The sequence below is a fragment of the Hemicordylus capensis genome, chromosome 4, assembly GCF_027244095.1.
Source record: "Hemicordylus capensis ecotype Gifberg chromosome 4, rHemCap1.1.pri, whole genome shotgun sequence".
NCBI classification, from domain to species: domain Eukaryota; kingdom Metazoa; phylum Chordata; class Lepidosauria; order Squamata; family Cordylidae; genus Hemicordylus; species Hemicordylus capensis.
The window spans coordinates 63640563-63662122 of record NC_069660.1 but is presented as its reverse complement, the minus strand read 5'-3'; the positions used below and the strand labels follow the sequence as shown (position 1 = coordinate 63662122).

General features: G+C 41.6%; 1 protein-coding gene across 11 annotated transcripts in view; it reads right to left on the bottom strand.

The window, feature by feature from the left end:
- The window catches only part of PLXNA2 (plexin A2), a 615006-nt gene that overhangs the window by 155878 nt on the left and 437568 nt on the right, over positions 1-21560 (bottom strand). For 10 of the 11 annotated variants that reach the window (XM_053244546.1, XM_053244547.1, XM_053244555.1 and 7 more), the window contains 2 exons: positions 15877-16028; positions 2961-3078 (listed from right to left, as the gene is read on the bottom strand). In XM_053244546.1, the coding sequence (XP_053100521.1) occupies positions 2961-3078; positions 15877-16028 (270 nt within the window). Of the gene's footprint in view, positions 1-2960; positions 3079-15876; positions 16029-19980; positions 20743-21560 lie in introns of those variants that run through there. The other variant, XM_053244557.1, reaches the window with a different exon arrangement.

Here is a 21560-nt window from a genome sequence, read left to right as displayed (position 1 = left end):
TAGGTATCAAGGGCAGGGCCTTCTTGAAAGTCAGCCCACAGCTTTGCAACTGCCTTTCTAGCTAGGGAGATTTTTAAAAAAACCTCTCTCACTTGTTATTTTTAAGAAGAACTGAGAAATGTGCTTCTTTTAGAAAGCCTTCTCTCTCTAAATTATGGGGTGTGTGTGTGTGTGTGTGAGAGAGAGAGAGAGAGAGAGAGAGAGCGCAAGCAGGCAGATTATAAAGAATAAAACCAATCTTTGAAGCAAATGAAAGTGATTGTTTCTAGTCACATGCTGTTTTAGAATTCCCTTAACCTTTTTCCACTTCTCCCCAAGCCTATTTACATTTATTTCACCAACTGCCCATCTCTATGGCAAAACATTAACTGTATATTATTAAGAAGTACTTGGGCTACAATCCAGCAAGTCCCTTTATGCATATGAAAGACCTTGTGCCCCCTCAGCGGAGGTCTCCACCAACAATTCCAGATCATGAAGGTGTTTTGTATTAGATGGAGTTTAAAACCAGAAAATGCTCAAATATGTTAGCATTGTAAATGCAGTGATTCTGGTAATTCTGAAGTATGGAGTGCTTCCCTTCTACATGCTAAGGATGTAGAAAATCCTCTTTTTTTTTTTTTTTTTTTTAGGGTCTGATTCTATTCTAGTATGTTGCTCATAATAACAGTGATGAGAAGGCAGGTGCAAATCTGATTTATCTATCAATTACTTTACAAATTGTAGACAAGTGGTAAGCACTAGCATGTAGTCAGCAGAAAATCGATGCGGCTGGATAAAATGCCTTGTTTTGGCAAAAATGGAGATGCAGAAAAGCCCCAGGTGTGACTTGCAAGCATATTAATAAAAAGGGTCATAATTAAATAACAGAAAGGTGCAATGATCGCTTCAGGAATGAAGGACCATGAACAGGAACTCTAGATTAAGCAGATGGATTGAACTTCTATTGAATTAGCATCCATTTGCTACCTAAATGCAAAAGTGTACTTGTAAATCAAGGCAAGATGCAAGAGAAAATCTAAACATTCACACACACACACACACACACACACACACACACACACACACACTCAGAAGTAAATGATAAAAGAATGACCCTCTCATGTCTTCAGTACAGTTGCTTGACAACACTATTCCATGTATTCTGAATACATCCATAAGAGCAGCACTAAAAGATTAATTCTAGTTAATTAAATCCCAGACTAACAAGGGTCCTCATTATTCTCTCCATTGGGAAAAAGAGGGGAAATTATGGTCAACATGACGTCTTTCCTTGCCAGCACACCACAGAGGGAGATCTCAACACTATCACAAGCTCACAGTTAAAGTAATACTTAGGCACAGATGATACTTGCAAGTATTAAGTGTCAGCACCTCTGCCATGTGGGGAATATATCATGTTCTTACAAGGCCAAGTGAGTTAATTTTGTCTGGCAAAAAAATGAAAGCATATCACATACATTGTCAATGTTGACTGTAAACACTTTGGGACAGTAAGAGGTGGTTTGCTGTCAGCCTGAACAAGACACTGGTCCAGAATATACTGGATTCACTAGATGCTACCAAAAGATGTAAAATATGTTAACATCTACATGACATATTAAATTTGGAAACAACTGCTATTTTAACCTCATTCATAGTTAAGCTTGGGCCTAAGCCATGCCACTCTTCTGCTTTCGTTTCTGTTTGTGTCTGAGGCTTTAGCCATTTGAATGTCTCCGTAACTCCTGTTAAGAGCGCCTGAGTCCATAAGCATAGCAGCCATGGCTATGCCTATTATGACATGGCTATTAATTATATTAATCCTTATTATGTAATTTCCTTTTTTTTCCTGGGACAATGTAAGTATTTGTAAGTCTTATGTAAAAAAATGTTTTAGCTGACACTTCAAAAGATCCATTTCTCCCATGAAGGGTTGTGAGGTCAGTCCATGTTCAGAGGAATTCCTTCCTTGATAAGAGGGAAATCTGGCTAAATGGAGGGCTTCACAGACCTGTGCACACACACACACCCTGCTAGTCTATGACAAAGAACTAGGTCAAAAGCTGAGATTTCTTCCTACAATATGGACATGTCTTCCAGACTACATTGATTATTACATGGAAGTAGAGTGGTAGTTAGCTTGAATGTTTGTTTATATTTCTATTTTGTATGCCTAACTTTTGTTTTCTAAAATAAACCTGTTTAAGAATTGTTCCGTTGCCACTGATATAAATACATCCCAAATCTTTTTTGTTACCAATAAGACACACTACTTCTCCTGCAATACAAAGGAAGAATATTTCGTGAATTGGACAGTCGTTTGTGGGTAAAAAGAAAAATGTGAATAAACACATGCCCACTAATTCCTGACCAACTTTTTTCTTTATCACTCAAGCAACTGGAGCACCTGGTTGTCCAGAAATAGATGGGCAGATAGCTCCACCTGCCTGATCATTGAAGAAAAAAGTGTGGTGCTGCCACAGTTAGAAGAATCAGGCTTCATGGTAAAAGCAGGGCAACCTTGTCTCACTGTTCTCCAATACAAACCCTTCCCTCAAAGTTGATATTGGCCGCAGGGGGGAAACAATATGCCACAATATAGGGTTACCTCCCTCCTCCAGATCATGGCCCTAATCCAAATTCTCACTCCTCCATGCAGCTGTTTCTCTGAGGAAGGAAAAGATGCCAGGAGCTCCAGTCACGGAGGAAGAGTAGATGGCAAATACAAGTTAACAAAGTGAAAAATGAAGATGATTGAAAATGCAAACAACATTCTTACAGCTCATGTGCTAAACATGAATACAGCAAATTATCTAAACATTTGTTGGCACATCAAAACATTAATAATAAACCATTTCTGGTTTGTTGCTGTGTCTCATCTAAAATATTAATTTGTCAGAACCGGGACCGACTCTCTTTTGTACATTTGGTATGATTTATCCAAATCAAATAGCAACAATGGTGACACATGTACTTACCACAAATGTGAAATGCTGTGCAGACTTGGCCACGAATTCTGACTTGCACTCCCCGATGCAGAGGAGTGCAGGGCCAGAGCTGATTCCGGGCTCAGCTTGCCCCATCTCACACACAATTCTGAAAATGCAAAATCCATAGTAAGTTCCATGAACGGGAAAGATGCTGCTGTGTGTCTGCATTCCCCCAGCCCCATCATTTTCATGCTTGATTTTCTCATCTACTGAATGAAGTAATTATGGAGTATTTTTTTTTTTGCCATGCAGTAATTTAAGGGGGAGAAAGTCAAAATTAGATATAATTATTGCAAGCTGTAAACTTGAGAGCTAAGCAAAGCACTAATAGCAAATATATTAGCCTACAGCAAAGAAAGTGTGAAGTCCTTGAAGTAACGAATGAGTTCATTAAAGGAACAGCTCTCATTGCAGGTCGCAGTTTACTCTGAAATAGCCATACAAGCTTCAGTGATGGAGACTGGCAAGACTGACCAGAAGAGAATAGTGATAAGAGCGTGAGGAAAGCATTTCAGTTTCAGTTTACTGTGTTAGTCTTCAGAACATATGAGGATGAATGGAACGTTACTTGATACCATGCAGTCATATTCAAAGCTAAAACAGTTAGTGATGTCACGCTTTGGAGTGGAAAACCAAAATCATTTATCCGAACTCAAACCAGCAATTAAGTACGGTGTCAACATGTAGGTGCTTATTTATGTATCTGATTTAAAAACCTATACCCCACCTTGCTGTAAGGTGATTTAAGGCAACAGAGAAGTGCATAATAAAACAAAATAATAAAATATATAATAAAAATAAACAGTCAGTTTTAAAATGTCAGCAAAGGGAAATGCACACAAAAATTTATTTTTACACAAACTAAAACAAACAAACAACAAGAAAGCCAGGAGAAAAAGTAGAACCAACTCCCATATTAAATATGAATAAATGAAAACTGGCAGGGAGGGTGTCAGTTGGATATTCTGGACTAGGGAATTCCATAGGGCAGGGCCCACAACCAAGAAGACCTTTTCTCATGTGGCCACCAGATGAAACTCTGATGGAGGCAGCACACACAAGAGAACTTCCCTACATGATCTCATGGAGCATTTGGGAGAAGGCAATCCTTCAGGTACTCTGGACCTAATCACATCTGGAAATAGACAGGTAATAACCAGCACCTTGAATCACATCCAGAAATAGACAAGTAATCAGTGTAGCTGGAAGAGCACAGGTGAAAGTGCTCAAAGAGCCACATATCTATCAGGACTCTCACCACTGCATTCTGGAATGGAAGTTGGAAGATCTTCAAGGGCAGCACCAGGTAGAGTGTATTGCAGGAATCCAAGCTGAGATGTAACCTGGGCTTGGATAACCGTAACCAAGTCTGACTAAAATGGACACAACTAGTGCACCAGCTAAAGCCCTGCAAGCCACAGCAGAATATTCAGGTGCAATGCCAAGTCCAGAACTCCCAAACTATGAGCCTGGTCTTTCAAAGGGAGTACAAATCAATCTAAAACAGGCTGATGGACCACTGTGGAATCAATAGCAGAGGCGGATCTCTCTGGATGCAATCGTGACAGAAAAACAATCTTGCAATCTCTCTGCACTGCCATAATAGTCCTGGAAATAATCCTGGAAATAGGCTCTAGCTTGTGTTTGGTTGGATTTCTCATGAGAATTCCTTTTCTGTTGCTCTAGTTGTCTACTCACCCATCTGTTTCATATTCAAAAGCTCTGCAGAAAACCATGGAGTAAATCTGGCTCAACAACTGGGGAGAGATCGCTCAGGAGTGATTTTGTTGATAGTCCAGGTCATTTTTTCATTACAAAGGTCAACCAGGACCTTTGCAGAACCTTCAGCCCTGTTGTCAGGAAAATCTCCCAATGCCTTCAGGATTCCATCTGGATTCTAAATGCAGATCATCCTCACAGAAGTACTATGAGCTTTAAGCCTAAACCATAACAGATAATGTTCTGCATGTCTATCTTTCAGTCTTTCTCTGTTGGGTACTCCTACATCTTGTGCTGTCCATTATCTTCATGAAACTAGACACAATGCTCAATCGGGTTTTGCTGCCAAACTCAGCAAACCTATGTGCAATTCTCCCACATCTCCCTGACTTGTTTTGTGACATCATAGTATGGCATTTCTCCATTCACTGCCCCATATCATTAGATGCTACTGCTCGGATGGGGAAACAATGTGGATAAGTTTGCCTGAACATAACACAGGGATGCCATTTTTGGAGGCAGTCCCATATTGGGCACTGTATCTAGTTCTATCCTCATAGAACAGACACTGGAATAGATGGAGGAAGACTGCATTTAAAAAAGCACCTTTCTACTCATCAGTTGGGAGTAGGGATGTGCATAAAACCAGTTTCATTAGTTCAGTTAGAATCCAAAACAGACTCGAAACATTCTGGCTCAGTTTTGCCTTCTCCAAACAGGCCCCCAGTTTGAGTTCGAATCAAGCTGGTTCAGATCAGCTTTAAGCCCTGCCGGTAAAAGGGAATCTGGTGGGATTCCCCTTTACCGGTAAAGGTGCAGGGGGGCTTCCCTAAGCATAGAGGGGAATACAAAGTACTTACAACTCATATTGGCAGAGACCACGGGAGTGGGCAGCTCCCCCCACCTCTGCCAATCCCCCTGCTGAGTCTCCAGGGGCAGCTGCAGCTCATTATGGGCCCCGTTCAGGCCTTCTTCTGCCCATTTCAAGCCCCTTCGCAGGTGTGGAGGCCATTTTAGAGACCTCCACGTGAAGGCCTGAACCAGGCTGCAGCCAGCCCTGGAGAGTTGGAGGCTGGCAGAGATGGGGATAGCCACCACCGCCAACCACCACCCCTCGGTGGCCACCATGACCTGTAAGTACTTTTTACTTCCCTCTATACTTAGAGAAGTATAGTAGGAAGTACTGCCCCTTTAAGTATAGAGGGAAGTACTGCCCCTAAAAGTACTGCCCCTTTCCGTGCCTCACTGCCCCTTTAACAGTAAAGGAGAATCCTCACCATATTCCCCTTTACTGGTAGGACATTGAGCCAGCCTGAATTGCAACCCGGTTCAGTTTGAGCTCAAACTAAGCCAGGTCCAGTTCAGCTCGAGGTCAAGCTTTCAAACCGAACTGGTTCAAACTCGAACGGGCTCAGTTTTGAGATGGTTCGCACATCCCTAGTTGGGAGTAGGGATGTGCACGGAACCATGCGGGGGAGGCTGAAAGGCAAAAGGGGTGCTGCTCTAAGAGCGGAGGAGGGTGCACTTACCCCTCCCCCCACTTTCCCCTCACCAGTGTCCATTTTTTTCAAAGCTCATCGGGTTGGCAGCATACCTTCCTGCTGCCCCATTGCCCAGATATGATCGGAAGTCACGGGCACACCAGAGACTTCCAGTCATATCTGGACAACAGGGCGGCAGGGAGGTACACTGCCACCCTGATGGGCTTTGAAAAAAATGGACACCGGTGGGGGGGAAAGCAGCGGGAGGGGTAAGTGCACCCTCCTTCGCTCTTAAAGTTCAACACACACACACACACCACTGAACTGGCAGAACCACCTATTCTTCAAACCGGTTCAGAGGCCCATAAAGAGCCTCCGAACCGGTTCCATGCACATCCCTAGTTGGGAGTAGAATCTGAGCACCTGCAAGTGGAGATAAGAATAAGGCAGTGCTCAAAAAAGATGCAAAATGGTAACCTGAAAACTTCACCATGTTTTTTGTAACCGAGTCATGTTGGGCAGAGCTTGAATGCAACTGAAAATGGATGTGGGTTTAATGCCAGGTAAAAGCCCTGCCCACCTGCCATGAGGATGGGTTATAACTCAGTGGGTGAGCATGTGCATTTCAAGCAGAAGGTCTATCTCGGTTGGAAAAGATCCCTGCCTGAAATCCTAAAGAGCCATTGCCAGTCAATACACAATACTGACCTAAATGGACCTGTAGTCTGACTCAGTCTAAGTCAGTTTCATACGTTTCAGGAGCAAGCTACCCACACTTTATGATTCAACATATTGGGCAAGGCTACAGCTAGAATCTATACGATGCAGCCATTACCAATAGAGTAATTGCTCCTGCTACAGATTATTCAGTCTTGAATTTGGGCAGAGACAAAATGTTTCGTCCGTGCATAAGGGAGTTGGCTATTTCACTAATCAAGTTTCTAATTCATATTTTGTACTTAAGTGATAATAATGACAATGATGATTAATGCAGATGGAGTGGCCTCATATTTAAAGCTTTAACTAGCCCCATTCTAAGGTTAGTCAAAAAGCTCTGTTAAAACCAAAAACTTGCATTATTTTCACCAGCACAATAGCAGTCCAAAAAACAGGTACTGCTGCAGTGATGGTGGCTAATTCATTTTCTGAAACTACAATGACAGCAAAACCCTACACCATCCTACCAACTTTCTCAGCTTTAGTCAAATCCACGCCTACACAGAAACTTAAAACAAAACAAACAAAAAAACCCCAGTAGACAGAATCATTGAAAGAGGCTTAACATGAAACACGCAAATGCTAGCAAATGTGAGATTCACTATCGCTGCACATCAACACAAGCTCCCCATAGAGATGCTGCCCTTGGAGATTCATAGCATCTCTTCTGTATGCCTAAATCCTTTGTATGATCTTCTCTATCATCGTCTTAATCATGGATTATGTGTGTGCCTCTTTCTCACTCTGATCAACACTGAGCTGCTTCCCTCTTCAAGCTTGCACACTAAACGCAATGGAAGTAGTAATTCATTTTGGTCACAGCACATTGCAGGTGTATAAACAAGCTAAAGAAGTATTTGGGTGGAGGGAAGCTTTCAAAAATCCCTCTTAAGCAGATCTGAATGGGGATTTGGTTTGGCTTCAATAAAAAAGCTGACATTGTAACACTTCTTTAAAAAAAAAAAAAAAACACCCCCAGAGAATGACACACATGAAAGCACTTCTTTGATTGCTTCATCATGCTCTTAATGTACAATGCATCCTAAATTTACCATGCCAGAGCTGCTGAAAGCTGGATGAACATTCATGTAGCCAATGAGCTGGTTTAGATGCCTAGGTGTGGCAAAGGAGCAAGAATGCACCTGCCTGCCCCACCCACTGGATATGCCTGTCTCACCTCACCAGCTAGCTGTCTATAGAAAAATGCAGTATGTCATGCATAGACACTATTGCATAGTTATTTCTTGAATTTAGTGTAGTTTGACATCATGGTGGGGCTTAGGTTTATGCACATTGGATGTTGGGTACATAGATCCTATGCAAACATCCACAAGTGAATAGTAAGGGTTGGCAGGGAAGACAGGTGTGCTTGGTGGATGAGACAAGTGTCTGTAATTCTTCTTTCTAATGGGCTGACATCCTGATTAAATTACTCAGGGGACATCCCACTGAAATTAAGCAGTCTTTTGGTCCTGAGTAGTACTAAAGTAAAGTGTGCCGTCAAGTTGATTTTGACCCCAAGAGCCCTGTGGTTTTCTTTTGGTAGAATACAGGAGGGATTTACCATTGCTTCCTCCCATGCAGTAGGAGATGATGCCTTTCAGCATCTTCCTATATCGCTGCTGCCCGATATACAGTAGGTGTTTTCCATAGTCTGGAAAACTGTTTTCCACAGTCTGGAAAACATACCAGCAGGGATTCAAACAGGCAACCTTCTGCTTGTTGGTCAAGCATTTCCAACTTAAGTACAATTGTACTGAAGTACAATACTCAGTCTGGATGTCAGCCACTGTATGTAGCCTATAAGTCTGTCTAAATCAGTCAAATGCAAATTGCATTGCAAGCTGGGCACATGATGGGGGGAAATGTGTGGTCACTGTGTGCTAAACGCTGCAAACATCCACTCAGTGTTCATTCTCAAACACTAAGTTGATTATGTATAAACAGATCCAAAGTCACATTTTATTGGAAAAGAATAAACGTGATCCTTTCTCAGAACTTTTTAACTCAATCCTAAGTAAGTTTCCATGGAAGTAAATCCCACAGATTTCAAAACCAAAAAGAAAAGCAATATAACCATAGTTATATCTTTCAGAAAGAATAAGTTTCCATGGAACAAGATTCAGGTTTTATGAGCAGCCTCTACTGCCATTTACACTTAAATTTACATTACCTTTTTATTATTTCATTGGCGGAATTAATGCTTGACTAACAAGCAGAGGGTTGTCAGTTTGAATCCCCGCTGGTACTATATCAGGAAGCAGCGATATAAGAAGATGCTAAAAGGCATCATCGCCTACTGTGCGGGAGGAGGCAGTGATAAACCCCTCCTGTATTCTATCAAAGAAAACCACAGGGCTCTGTGGGCGCCAGGAGTCAAAATCGACTTGATGGCACACTTTACCTTTACCTTTAATAATAAGACACAGGTATGGCATCCATAAGCCACCTAATGGTACAGTGGGGAAGGAACCTGCTTAGGGAGCAGGAGGCTGTTGGTTTGAATCCCCGCTGGTGTGTTTCCCAGAATATGGGAAACTCCTATATCGGACAGCAGCAGCGATGTAGGAAGGTGCTGAAAGGCATCATCTCATACTGTGTGGGAGATGGCAATGGCAAACCCCTCCTGTATTCTACCAAGAAAAACACATGGCTCTGTGATCAGCAGGAGTTGACACCAACTAGACGGCACAACATTCCCTTTATGGCATCCATAGGCAAGTAGGACAGAAATCAAAGGTGGGGATATTAATTACAACGATTGATCGGCTCTGAAACAAAAGTGTTAATCCAGGCTGAAACCACAGGTACCCTGTTACAAAATGATGCTCTTGGAAGATCTATAGGGGGCTGATTACTGGGTTAAGTGGTCCTTTAACCAATATTAACCTAATTGCTGGCTGATAGCTAGCATGGCTAGAACATGGCGAATCATTATTGTCTCAGAATCCAGTCTGCCCACAGAACCCTTAAGAAAATCTTTTTATCTGGATTCATCTTGAAAAAGCAGCTAACACTTGCTGTTATCTGCCCAGGAAAAATGTTTTAATGATGTTAACAATCTTTGAAAGCTTGAGAGCTCTAATTAGAGTTGTGATTATAAAATCAGGGTTTCATACTATCATCAAAAGAGGATAATTTTAATAATCCCCCAACTCTTCTCCTAAAAATAAAAGGGAATGCTATGGTAGTATAAAACACAACGGCTGTGCAAACCCATCCATTCTCTAGCTTATAATGGCATTAGTGCATGGCCTCAAGCCATTACTGTAATAATATTACTTTGCTCTTCCATAGAATCTTTTATTCAGGGATCTAAAGGTTCTTTATATCCACTAGGTCACCTGCAGCACTCCAAGCAAGAACAATATATAAATATAGCTGTGCTGATTTTTGAGAGAAGGCAATTGAGGCACTTAGCAATTTAGTGATTTGCCTAAGGTGAATTAGAGCTAGGAGCAAAATCTCCTGCTGCAAGTATTTGAATACACTGGTCTCCCCAAACCCAGAATCACAAACCATTTTCTTGCACCAAGCAATGTTTGCTAGCACTGTCTGATCCATTGCCTTCGCCCACTCCACTCTGACTTCCAAACAACATATATAAGAGAAAGAGCCCAAGATCTCTCCCCTGTCCTGTTCTCCTGTAATCATGAACATTTACCAGTGATATTTTAATACAGAATTGTTGCAGCATGAACAATGGAGAGGGGGAAACTTCTTGCTTGAGTGATGCTCTTGATTGCAGACTTGATTTTCTGCTGTCCTTTTTGTGTGTGTGATTGTTTCTTTTGTTATGTTACAGTTGTTTTTAATGTTCTACTACATTTTAAACCAACTTGGGATTGTCAGATGAAAGGCAGTAGGAGAAGTGGAAATAATAAAATAAATAATAGAGTGGTAGACTGGGCTGTACCACCTCAGAGTGCGGGAGAGGAATCACATGTTTGCATGCTCTCCTAAGTAACCCCCCCCCATTTCACAGTAAGGTCGTTCAATGGCACCTACCTTCCCCCACATTAGCAAGGCTCCCTCTGGGCTTTGCTGCGCCACACACACCCACATGATCGCTGCTGCGGCGAGTAACACAGCAATCTGGAGCTGGAGAGTAGCAAAGCCCAGCCACCAGGAATCCCACAAGCCAGCTCTATGGTCGAGTTGGCTTTTGGCAGCCCGAAAGGAGCTGCAGCCCACTCGCCCACAAGACTTGGTGGTGACACTGGAGGGCACACGCACGAACTCCCTCCAAGCTCATTTTTAGTCCGGTTACAAAACCCGGGCTACCTGGCAGAGGAGTACCAGGATTGCAAACAATACCAGCAGTTCTCACTACCAGCCCTACCTGGGTAGGGCTGGTCATGTGAACAACCTTAGTAAGTAGATTCAACATGTTCATTTTCTACTTGTAGGGATTTTTACGTGGAATGACAAAACTCGTATCTACTGCTTACAGTTTGAGGTGGTGCAGTCCATTCTTTCACTGCCACCTTTTTTCTGCTGCATATGAAGATCAGTTTTAAACCCTTGCAGGAGAAGATTCCAATATATGAGCACTCTTGACCTGAGTTGTATCTGACTGTGATGGTTTTACCCTTTAGAAAACCAGATTGTCTAAAGAATCCTGAGCCTTGCCAAACTTGATTATTCAAAGGAGAAGCCAAGCTGAGTATAACCTACTATGAGCTTTGTGGCTCACAAGGACTTTGGTTTCTTATTCAGAGGGAGCTTCATCTTGCTTTGCAGTTCTGCAGCATTCTTAATGTATCTGTTTTTAAACAGCTGCACCGGTAACAAGCAAAATCTGGAAATCTTGGAACAAACTGAGTTATTTTAGCTAGACACAAATCAGGAGGACGACAAAATGTTGCCACATTCTACCAGTCAAGAAGACTTTGCCTTACATCTAGGCCTAAAAGGGAAGTGAGTCTGTAACATGCTTCTGGAATGGCCAATAAAAGCATGAATAAATCCATTGATGTTAACCACGGACACATGCTCTGGAAGGATGGGTGAGCTGAAACTAGGCAAACTCATTTGATGCAGATCACTACAGAACAATCAAATAGAATTTGGTACTCCTGAGTTGTTATCCAATCATGATGACAAAATCTCATAGATTGAATTCTGCTTCAGTTTACAAGCCTTGGTAATTTCCTGCATGCCAACACAAAATAAATTATTCTAAAGTGTAACAAAGCTAAGAACCAAAGCTACCTCCAGGAAAGATACAGCCTCTGCTAAGCCAGTTCTGGATATATATGTGCCACCCTTAGAAAAATGCATTAACTCTTCCCATGTTATGCTATGAAACAAACCAAATTATTAGTTCTTATGTACTATTATTTTTGTTGTTCTTGTTGTTTATATACCACTTTATAACAAAGGGTTCTCCAAGCAGTTTTCCTAGAACAACAATAATAAAATGGTTCCTTGTCTCCAAAGGGATCATGGTCTAAAAAGAAACAAAAAGGTAGACACAATATTCACTGGAGGGAGTTGTTCTGGGGTTGAATAGGGCCAGGTGTGGGAGGGGCTTGAGGATGTCGATGCTCAAGAGCAACTCTAGAACAATAAGGTTGGGAGAGCAAAGTGGTGGCAAAGAATGTTGCAGGAATGAAGATTTTTGCTATACATGAAATACTTATAGAGGTAAAGTAATGAATGTTAGTTTATTTACCTTGTAAATTAACCTTGCTTGACATTTTAAAACTTATTCAGAAAATGGGCAGATTGCTTTTAGAAAACTAGCTTTTTGGATTAGGTCACAACTTCCATTCTGGTTTCCAGGCTAGTTTTCTCTTCCTTTCCAAGACCATGTGGCAGGAAAGAATGGAGTGTGGAGAGAGTTCACCACCAGGGCAGATGAAATTTGTAGGGGAGATTACCCTGCACCGCCCCCACACACATGGTCTCACCCAGCCCAGTTCCTGGCCAGCAAGGAAGCTAAGGGGTTAGTCTGGTTTCTGGGAGAGTCTCCTACCTACCTGCTTGCACTGGCTTCTGCTGCTTGTCCGGGTTTATAAAGTGAGTGAATGAGGCTTCTTTAAACAACAGAGGCCTTTTAGAATACTTAATTCAAGCTATAGGACCATAATATACTATACATACTATAATGGTATTGTCTACTCTAATACTTTGCTGTAAAGTTACAGTCTTTGGGATGGTAAAGGTAAAGTGTGCTGTCAAGTTGATGTCGACCACAGAGCCCTGTGATTGTCTTTGGTAGAATACAGGAGGGGTTTACCATTGCCTCCTCCTGTGCAATATGAGATGATGCCTTTCAGCATCTTCCTATATCGCTGCTGCCCGATATAGGTGTTTCCCATAGCACCTGGCAACATACCAGTGGGGATTCAAACCAACAGCCTCTGGTTTGCTAATCAAGTCATTTCCCCGCCACACCACTTTGAAGGGAGAGCTTGCTGGCCCTTGGAGTCATCCCTGTCCATGCTGTACCTTAATCTTCACTTTGATCCCAAAACTTCTATCATAGTAGCAGAAAGCTGCTAGAGCATACAGAATTACCCTATGCAACAATATTATTCTATTGGCGCAATATGCTGTGATGGCCACTAGCAAGAATGGCTCTTTAAAAGCATTAAATCAATACATGGAAGATAGCTCTATCAGGAGCTATTAATATGGAAATGGAGGCTGCATCCTCTGCTTTCAGAGACTGAATGCTGGAGCTTTTTAAAAAATTTTCAAATGTATTAGACTAACCTTAATATATAACAAAACATATATTTATTTGCCATAATTCCTTGCTTACGAACCTTTCTGAGGCACTTGGCCAGCTATTGCTAGTAGACAGCTAGAGATTGGACCCAGAATTGCAACTCTTTAAGCTGTTACTCTGGGAAACAAATGGCTTAATATATTCTTTCTTACCTTGTCCCACATGGATGAGAATTTACTGGCATGCTCCTCCTTTTTGGGCACTGGCTCCTCACCCCCCACACAAAAAAATAGAAACTCCACAAAAACAAACAAATAAGCAGCTAATACAGGGACATGTGTCACTGGGGAAGGGTTGTTTGCCTGTCCTTTGTTACATGCCTATTTTCTAATTTTCAGCTGACATTTTTCTTAGTGAAATAAATGAATTGACTCCAGCAGAGGCCTATTCGGATTAAACTGCTGTCACCGCCTCACCCGCTTAACAAATGGCTGCCTGCATCCGGCAGCACGGCGGGATGCATTCCAATTGGAGCGGGGAGGAGGCTGAGGGTAAACTGCAAGGTGCTCATCAGGAAAGTTGCTTAGCAAAGCAGGAGTCCAGACTAAGAGGGAAACAAAATGCTTAATAAAAGTTTTAAAGGGCCATTTAATCCCCGAGATAAAAATCCAGACTCTCATTTTGTCGTTGGTGCAAGCTGGCCTAGATCATTGGAGCGCTGTTGATTTATACTAGCTGAGAATCTGGCCTGACAGGTACAGGGTTTCGTTTGTGCAGTGCTGTGGAACAGGAAAGAAGGAAATGACAGAAATATAGAAGCATATGAGCTGCTGAGCTGGAAGGTGATTCCAGAAGTCATCTTGGCACCGAGGCAGGGTTAATTAAGCATAAACTATTAACAGCAGATGTTTTTCCAACAATATGTCATTTAGGTCATGTTGGCTCTAAGAAAATACATATGATTTTGCTTCAAAATGAGCTAGGAATCTATTCAAAGGGAGCCTGTGGGATCATTACATTTCAGAATGCATGTGGAGGATTCGTTGTCTGAAAGTTCCCCACGATGTCAAAACAGTCCTTTGGGTTCAAGACACCTCAGGGAGACAGGGCAGGCTTGAAGCTCCTCTCCCTCTCATATAAGCTCCCATTGCACAGGGCAATTTTGAAACAGAAGTAAGCATTCCTCCACATGCATTCTGAAGTGGAGAAATGGCCCTATGGGAGGATCATGCCAGCACATTTAACCCTGAGGCTGTAATTGACCCTGCAGGAATTAGTATGGTTTCATTTTTTTTTTATTTTTTGTCTTAAATTGAAGTAATGGAGCAAGAATTTGGACATACTTTGAGGGCAGCAGAAAGAAGGGGAGAATCAGAAAAAATCATCCCACATGGACAATGTTCTAATACAAGGGCAACGTTAGTCTGGATGCGGCTCAGTGTCAGAATCCAAATCATTTGTCAGCCTATGACTTAAAGTCTATTTGACCCCAATATAATTGCAGTGATTTTTATACACATTTTATACATTTTATACAATACTATTGCAGTGATTTTTATACACATAAGATGTTTCCATTTGGTCCTGCACATCACAGACCTAAAGCAGTGAATGCCTCAACCTATGTACTGTATTTCCCCCACAAATGGTTCACCCAGGCTTATATGTTTATTCTTTTTAGATTGCCTGTTAGGACTCCAAGATTAAAAACCATCGTCTAGCAACCTGTTCTTGCCAGGATAAGTAAATGTAATTGTACTTGTGCTTTTGTTGAAAGGTGCAACAGCATTTAACATATACAGGAGGACCTCAATATTCGGTGGGGTTCCGTTCCTGGCGGCAACCACAGATATGGTAACCACAGATATTGAGTCTTTGGGGCTATGGAATCACAGGGGTTAGGTTCCCAGTTGTTGGGAAAATGATAAAAAATGATAGAAAATCAACCAATTTTTGGAAGGAAATGCGAGGAGAAGCTCCCTACCATGCTCCTCTGGTTCCCTGAGTTTCACTGTGCCCCCCAAATCACCAAAACACACCTCCAAATTGGCCCCAAATCACCTTTTTCATTTTTTTTTAAAAAGGAGCCATTTTGAGGCTCCTAAACACAAACCTCTGTGGCCATTTCCAGCCACCCCTGACCCGTGGATACGAAAGGTCGGCGTGGTTTTTCCCCCTCATGCGTATCCCGAGGTCAGGGGTCTTACCCGAGCACAGATACGTGAATCCGCGGATATTGAAGTCCTCCTGTATGCTGTAAGTGATCTTTGTTCACATAAAGGATCGGGTGCAGCCACATAAAACTCACTGCTCAGCAATGATATACTGCTCTTCCAATGGAACACATTCCACACCAGCCACTTGCACATTGTGGGCAATCTCAGAGAAGTCCAGGCCAAGGTTAACTCCACGAATTGTCACTCGTGTTCCTCCTTCTGGTGGGCCTGATACTGTGAGAATCTGGGGAGGAAGCAAAGCAAAGAGTTTACAATCAAGCACAAACTCTGCCGCCAAAGAAACCTGGAATTGGTTCTATAAGTGGTTGCAAAAAAGGCCTAGGCCCCCTTTGTCACTGTAAATATGGTTTCTGTCACCTTGAACAAATTACCCCGGCCCATCTAGCAAATGGATCTCTTCTAAGGAGAAGAATAAGTGGGAATAAATGCATGAGTATGTCCAGCCAAGTGTATAGTTCTGGCCCAAGTGTCCCAATGAAACAAAAAAAACCAACAACACATGCAGCCAGGATTTGTCAATGGGGCTGCTGTACTGTATGATCAGAAGTCTACCACCATCTTCTCAACTATCCACATGAGAGCTCTTCTGTTGATCATTATCCATGACACTGCACTTTGCTAATTTGCTAAGTGTCCTCATCTTATGCCATATATACCATCATCTTGCCATCAACTTGACAATTATGGGATCAGTTTTGTTTTAAACTATGGTAAATATGCAAATACACTGCTCCTCCTAACTCCATCCAAACAACAGCTTTGGTGTAGCATATGAAAAAAGTAGAGGAAGAAACCAAAGGATGACCAAGTAACCGGCGTTGTACAGTTCAGAAACTATTACAGTCCTCATCCCTACTGGGGGGTGGGGTGGGGTGGGGTGCGGATATAGAAGGTGTCTACTGCAAACTTGTGGATATGTGCAAAATCAGCTAAGGAAAAAATTAAGGGAAAAGACTTTGCTAATGAAGTGGATATGCATGAAACCACAGCTAATAGGAGACAAACTGAGAGGAATTTGTTCAAATATAAAGAAGGACCACTGTGGAAAGATTAGTACCTGTTTAATGAGGTATTAAGCAAAGACACCTGGATGGGAAGCATTAATTGGGTCAGACTATGCAACCAAGGGTGAGCTGTCCAAGATGATGGTAATATTTCCAGTTACAAGGAATGTGAAAAACTGCCAGCCTGAAATATTCTCTGATCATTATGGGAGCAGAAGTAACTTATAGCGGTGTGCACGAACCAGTTCAGCATTCTATCCCTAGAACACCGAACTGGTTCGGAAACCCCGCATTTGAACCAGTTTGAACACGGGGGTTGCTTTAAGGCATGGGGAGGGTGCCCTTATCTCCCCTGCCACACTTCCCCCTCTGGCGCTGCTTCAAAAACCCCTGGCGCGGGGCAGCTATAATGTAAAATACATAGGATACATTTCCCACTGGTATCCTTGCACGTACTGGAGGTCAACTGACTTTTGCCGCCCCGGACAGCATAAAACTGGAAGTGGTGCGTGCACTCTCCACTTCCAGTTTTAGTGTGCACACCACTTCCAGTTTTATGCTGACCGGGGCGGCAAGAGGGTATACGGCTGCCCTGCACCAGCAGTTTTTGAAGCAGCGCCGGAGGGGGAAGCACGGCAGGGGAGGCGGCATCCTCCCCATGCCTTAAAGCGACCCCCTCCACCTCACGGGTGTGTAAATCCCCATTGCAGCTGGGGATTATGGGAGTTGTAGTCAACAACATCTGGGAATCCCTGTTAGAGAGAACACTGGTGGTTACCCTAAAACCCCAAATACATATAAGCCTGCCTCACAAATCAAAAGACTGATTTCCTCCGATCCTTCATAGTTTTCTAATTCCTGACATCTTATTGTCTCACTCTGCCTCTAACATCCTATGATATAGTTGGGTTGAATATTCAAATTTTCTCCCACAGTCAGAAGTGATAAAGTTATGTTATTAAGAAAGGAAAACTGAGACTCACACATTTCCAGCCTGTCAATTTTCAAAAACAATTTTTAAAGTACTAAAAAAAGGCTCTCTTCAAATGGTAGGAATGTGTGCCATTTCTTGTTACCCCACTATCACATGGCAGGCTTTGAAGCAATCACATGGTAAACTAAGAACAGGCCAGATCTGGAGGATTACTGAAAGTATGTTGTTATATTTAAGACTTACTCAAGTGACACGGTTCTATGGCAATCCTGTAACAAAGTGTTTGCAAAAGGCTTTGTTCAAGGAGGAAATGCTGATCTGAATATACTGCTGCAGAAAAGCAGGTTGTAGAGCAAGGAAAAGAATAAACGTATTTCTGATTGGCAACATATTATTGCATTGGATCCTTCTGGTGGGCACATGTATTTCTGGTGGGCACATGTATTTCCATCCATTTCAACAAAGCATTTCCACACCAAATTATTATAAAGTTCCATTTTTTCTTTAATAGTTGCCTTTTTGGGTATGTGTGTGCAAAAATGTTTACAAACCCGACAACTGCATTCTCATACAAATTTTCCATGTCTGTTCATAGCCAATAGATTGGCTGCACAGGTTTCTGGATGTGGAAGATGTGGAAGCAGACTTCATGCAAGAACACTACTTGAAAAAACTGAAATTAAATCCAAAGACAAGTAGGCCATGAACTCTTCCACATGCAGAAGTGTTTGTGGAATAATACTAGTTGTTATTTTCCTTCTGGTCATGGCTCCTTAGAATAGAAAGGATAGAAATCTTAATTATGTGTGTCTTATGGAGATGAAACTTGTGCTTATTACAGAGGAAACTGGGCAGATGCTTCCTTGTAGTGAGATGCACATCCAAATTCACACCTTGTTGAAAGTAATCCAGTGCAGAAGAATGGCATCTGCATTTGGATGCACATCTGAATGTGGATGTTAGTCTTCTAAATTGTTTTAAGGTTTTAATTTGTTTTATTTTGCTGTAAACTGTCCAGAGATGGGAATATAAAATATAATATAATTTTAAAAACAAACAAATAAATTCTGCACTGCATTAATTTTAATGGAATGAGTACTTGGATGTGCATTGTGAAGTTTCTCTCTCTTTTGTGAATGAAAGGGTAAAAAAACTGCCAAAAAGTTAAGAGCATTTCACTAGTTGGTGGTGATGAAAATGTTTGCAGTAGATGTCTCTTTCCCATTTTGGCTCAGCACTACTTGTACGTTTGACATAGAATTCTCCTTTGTCATCTGCATGATGAGCTCAATAGTAATGAAAGCAAAATAATTTTATTTGCTTTGTGAATAGAGCTTGCTTTCAGGTTTATTACACAGTCATCTCCTATCCAGCTTAGTACTTGACAGACTGTCTGCTGCACTATAGAATATCCCAACTATATTTGGGGTGGTTTTGCTTCATACTACAGTGGCCTGCTCCTTGTGTGCTCTCACACCTAATCAACATTTTGGGGAGGGCAAAGTGGCAAAGCATGTGCTTTGCATGAAGAAGATCCCCGGTTCAATCCCTGGCATCTCCAAATAGGGCTGGGAAAGACTTCTGCCAATAACCTTGAAGACCCACTGGAAGTCAGTGCAGATGATGGACATATGGTCTGACTTGGTACAAGGCAGCTTCCTATGTTTCTTCCTATGTTTAAAGCCTTTTATCAAGTTTTCACAAATTGAGTAATCCTGAGATAATCATGTTATTCTTAAGGGATGCACATCTCTATCAGTATGTAAGAGATAATTTATTAATTATGTTGCAATTATTTATAAACACATACACACGTGAGGTGAGGAAGAGAGGGCCCAAAAAGACATCAACTTTGTGCTCATGACCATAGATTCCAGTGACTGTCTGGGGCACTGGGAGTCCTCCCAAACCAGCACATCCAAACCTGGGTAGCCCAGATCTTCTACCCAGGTTAAAAGTAGGTAGAACTAAAAGAGAGGCATCCTAGCTCCTTCCTGGTTACTATATTTACAGATCAACAGCATTATTCAGGAAGAAGTATGGAAGCAAGGTGGGAAAGATTTGACATAATTTGAAATTTTAATAACAAAGAACTCAGAACACATGCTAGGTCTTATATATAAACTTTTATTGAAGTATGACTCAGAATCTGAACAGGTGAAAGATTGTATGGTAAAATGGATGCAGAACTTTAACAGAACAATAGAGATGCAACCATGGGAATTTCAATGGAAGGTGAATATAAAATTTACAGTGAAGAGTACTCTAAGACAAAATTGGTATAAAATGTACCTGCGTTGGTATATTACTCCAGCAATGATTTCAAAGATGGACAATAACTACCCTGGAGATTGTTGGAAATGTATGGAGCAGCCAGGTACTTTCAATCACATGTGGTGGACATGTAAAAAAGCTCAAAAATTTTGGAAAACAATACATTCTAAGATGCAGCAAATTTTGCATACAGATTTCCCTTTTCTTGCAGAAATTTTCATGTTAAATTTTACTAAACTGCATATTCCTGCAAAACACACTGAACTAACTTTATATATGATAACGGTGGCAAGACTCCTTTATGCTTCCTGTTGGAAAGCAAATTCGATTCTGACTTTAGATGAATGACATTTTAAAATTTGGGAATATGCATCAATGGTCAAAATGACTGCAAATATTAAAAACAAATTTGAGGATTTTTTCTTTCAAATATGGAAACCATTTATTCAATATAATATATTGCAGGGATTGGTACCTCATCCGAGATTTGGCTTTTCTTTGTAGAGGAAATCAATGCAGATCGTAAGCATATCATTTTTGTTATTTTTTCAGTTCTGAAGTCAATAATTTGTAGGTGGCGGGGAGACATGTTGGTTGGAGGAATTCAGGTCGACACCTAAAGACTGTATTGAGAATCTTTGTATTTGCTGGGTTTGATTATCTTGTTTCTTTTTTCTTTTCTTTTCTTTTCCTTTTGTATTTCTTATTTCTCTGTTTATAGCTTTCTTAAAACAATACAATAATGTTTTTTAAAAAGAGAGGCATCCTTGCTTTTTGTTTTGGTCGTCTGTATGGCTGCATTTTAAACTGTTCCCAGTAGCCATGTTTATCTTAGAGTTGTGTGGCAAGTGGGGCCAGGGAGAGAAGAGCTGTTGCTGTACTGAGGGTTGCCTTTCCACTGCTCACACAATGCATTGTGGGATAGCTGGAGGCCCCAGCTCCCAATGTTCATGTGGGTGCATGACCTGCAGAGCCAAAAGGAGGTTCTGGTCATCTGGGACCAGAAAGGTAGGATCTTGCCTTCCTTCCTGCCCACCCCTATTTGGTTGTGTGAACAAGCCTACATTTTTCCTCTCTCTTTCTACACACACACACACACACACACACCCCACAGTGCACTTTATAATGAAGCATGAGCAACAAAGAAAAGAACCAGCCTTGAGAAATTCACAATATAAATTCAACAGTAAGGGAAACATCAAAGGGAGTGAAATATAGAGTGGGAATGGCAAGGGTTTTCCATGTCATCTCAGAACATGGTCCACATGATGTGCAGCGTAATGCAGTCAGTCCCAATCTGCCCATGCTAATATGGGCTCATAGAGAAGCACTAGCAGTCTTCTGCTTTTTTGCAAGAGCACAAATACTGCAAGTAGCACACCTGCGCTCTGGAAGCACCACTTAGATTGAAAACACCACTTAGATTGGAAATTGGAAGCATGTTGACTGACAGCAAGCAACATGCTTCCAATCTAAACAGCACTTCCAGAGTGTTATGGATCACATGTTAAACAAACAAGGGGTGTTGCTCCTGAAGCTGGCT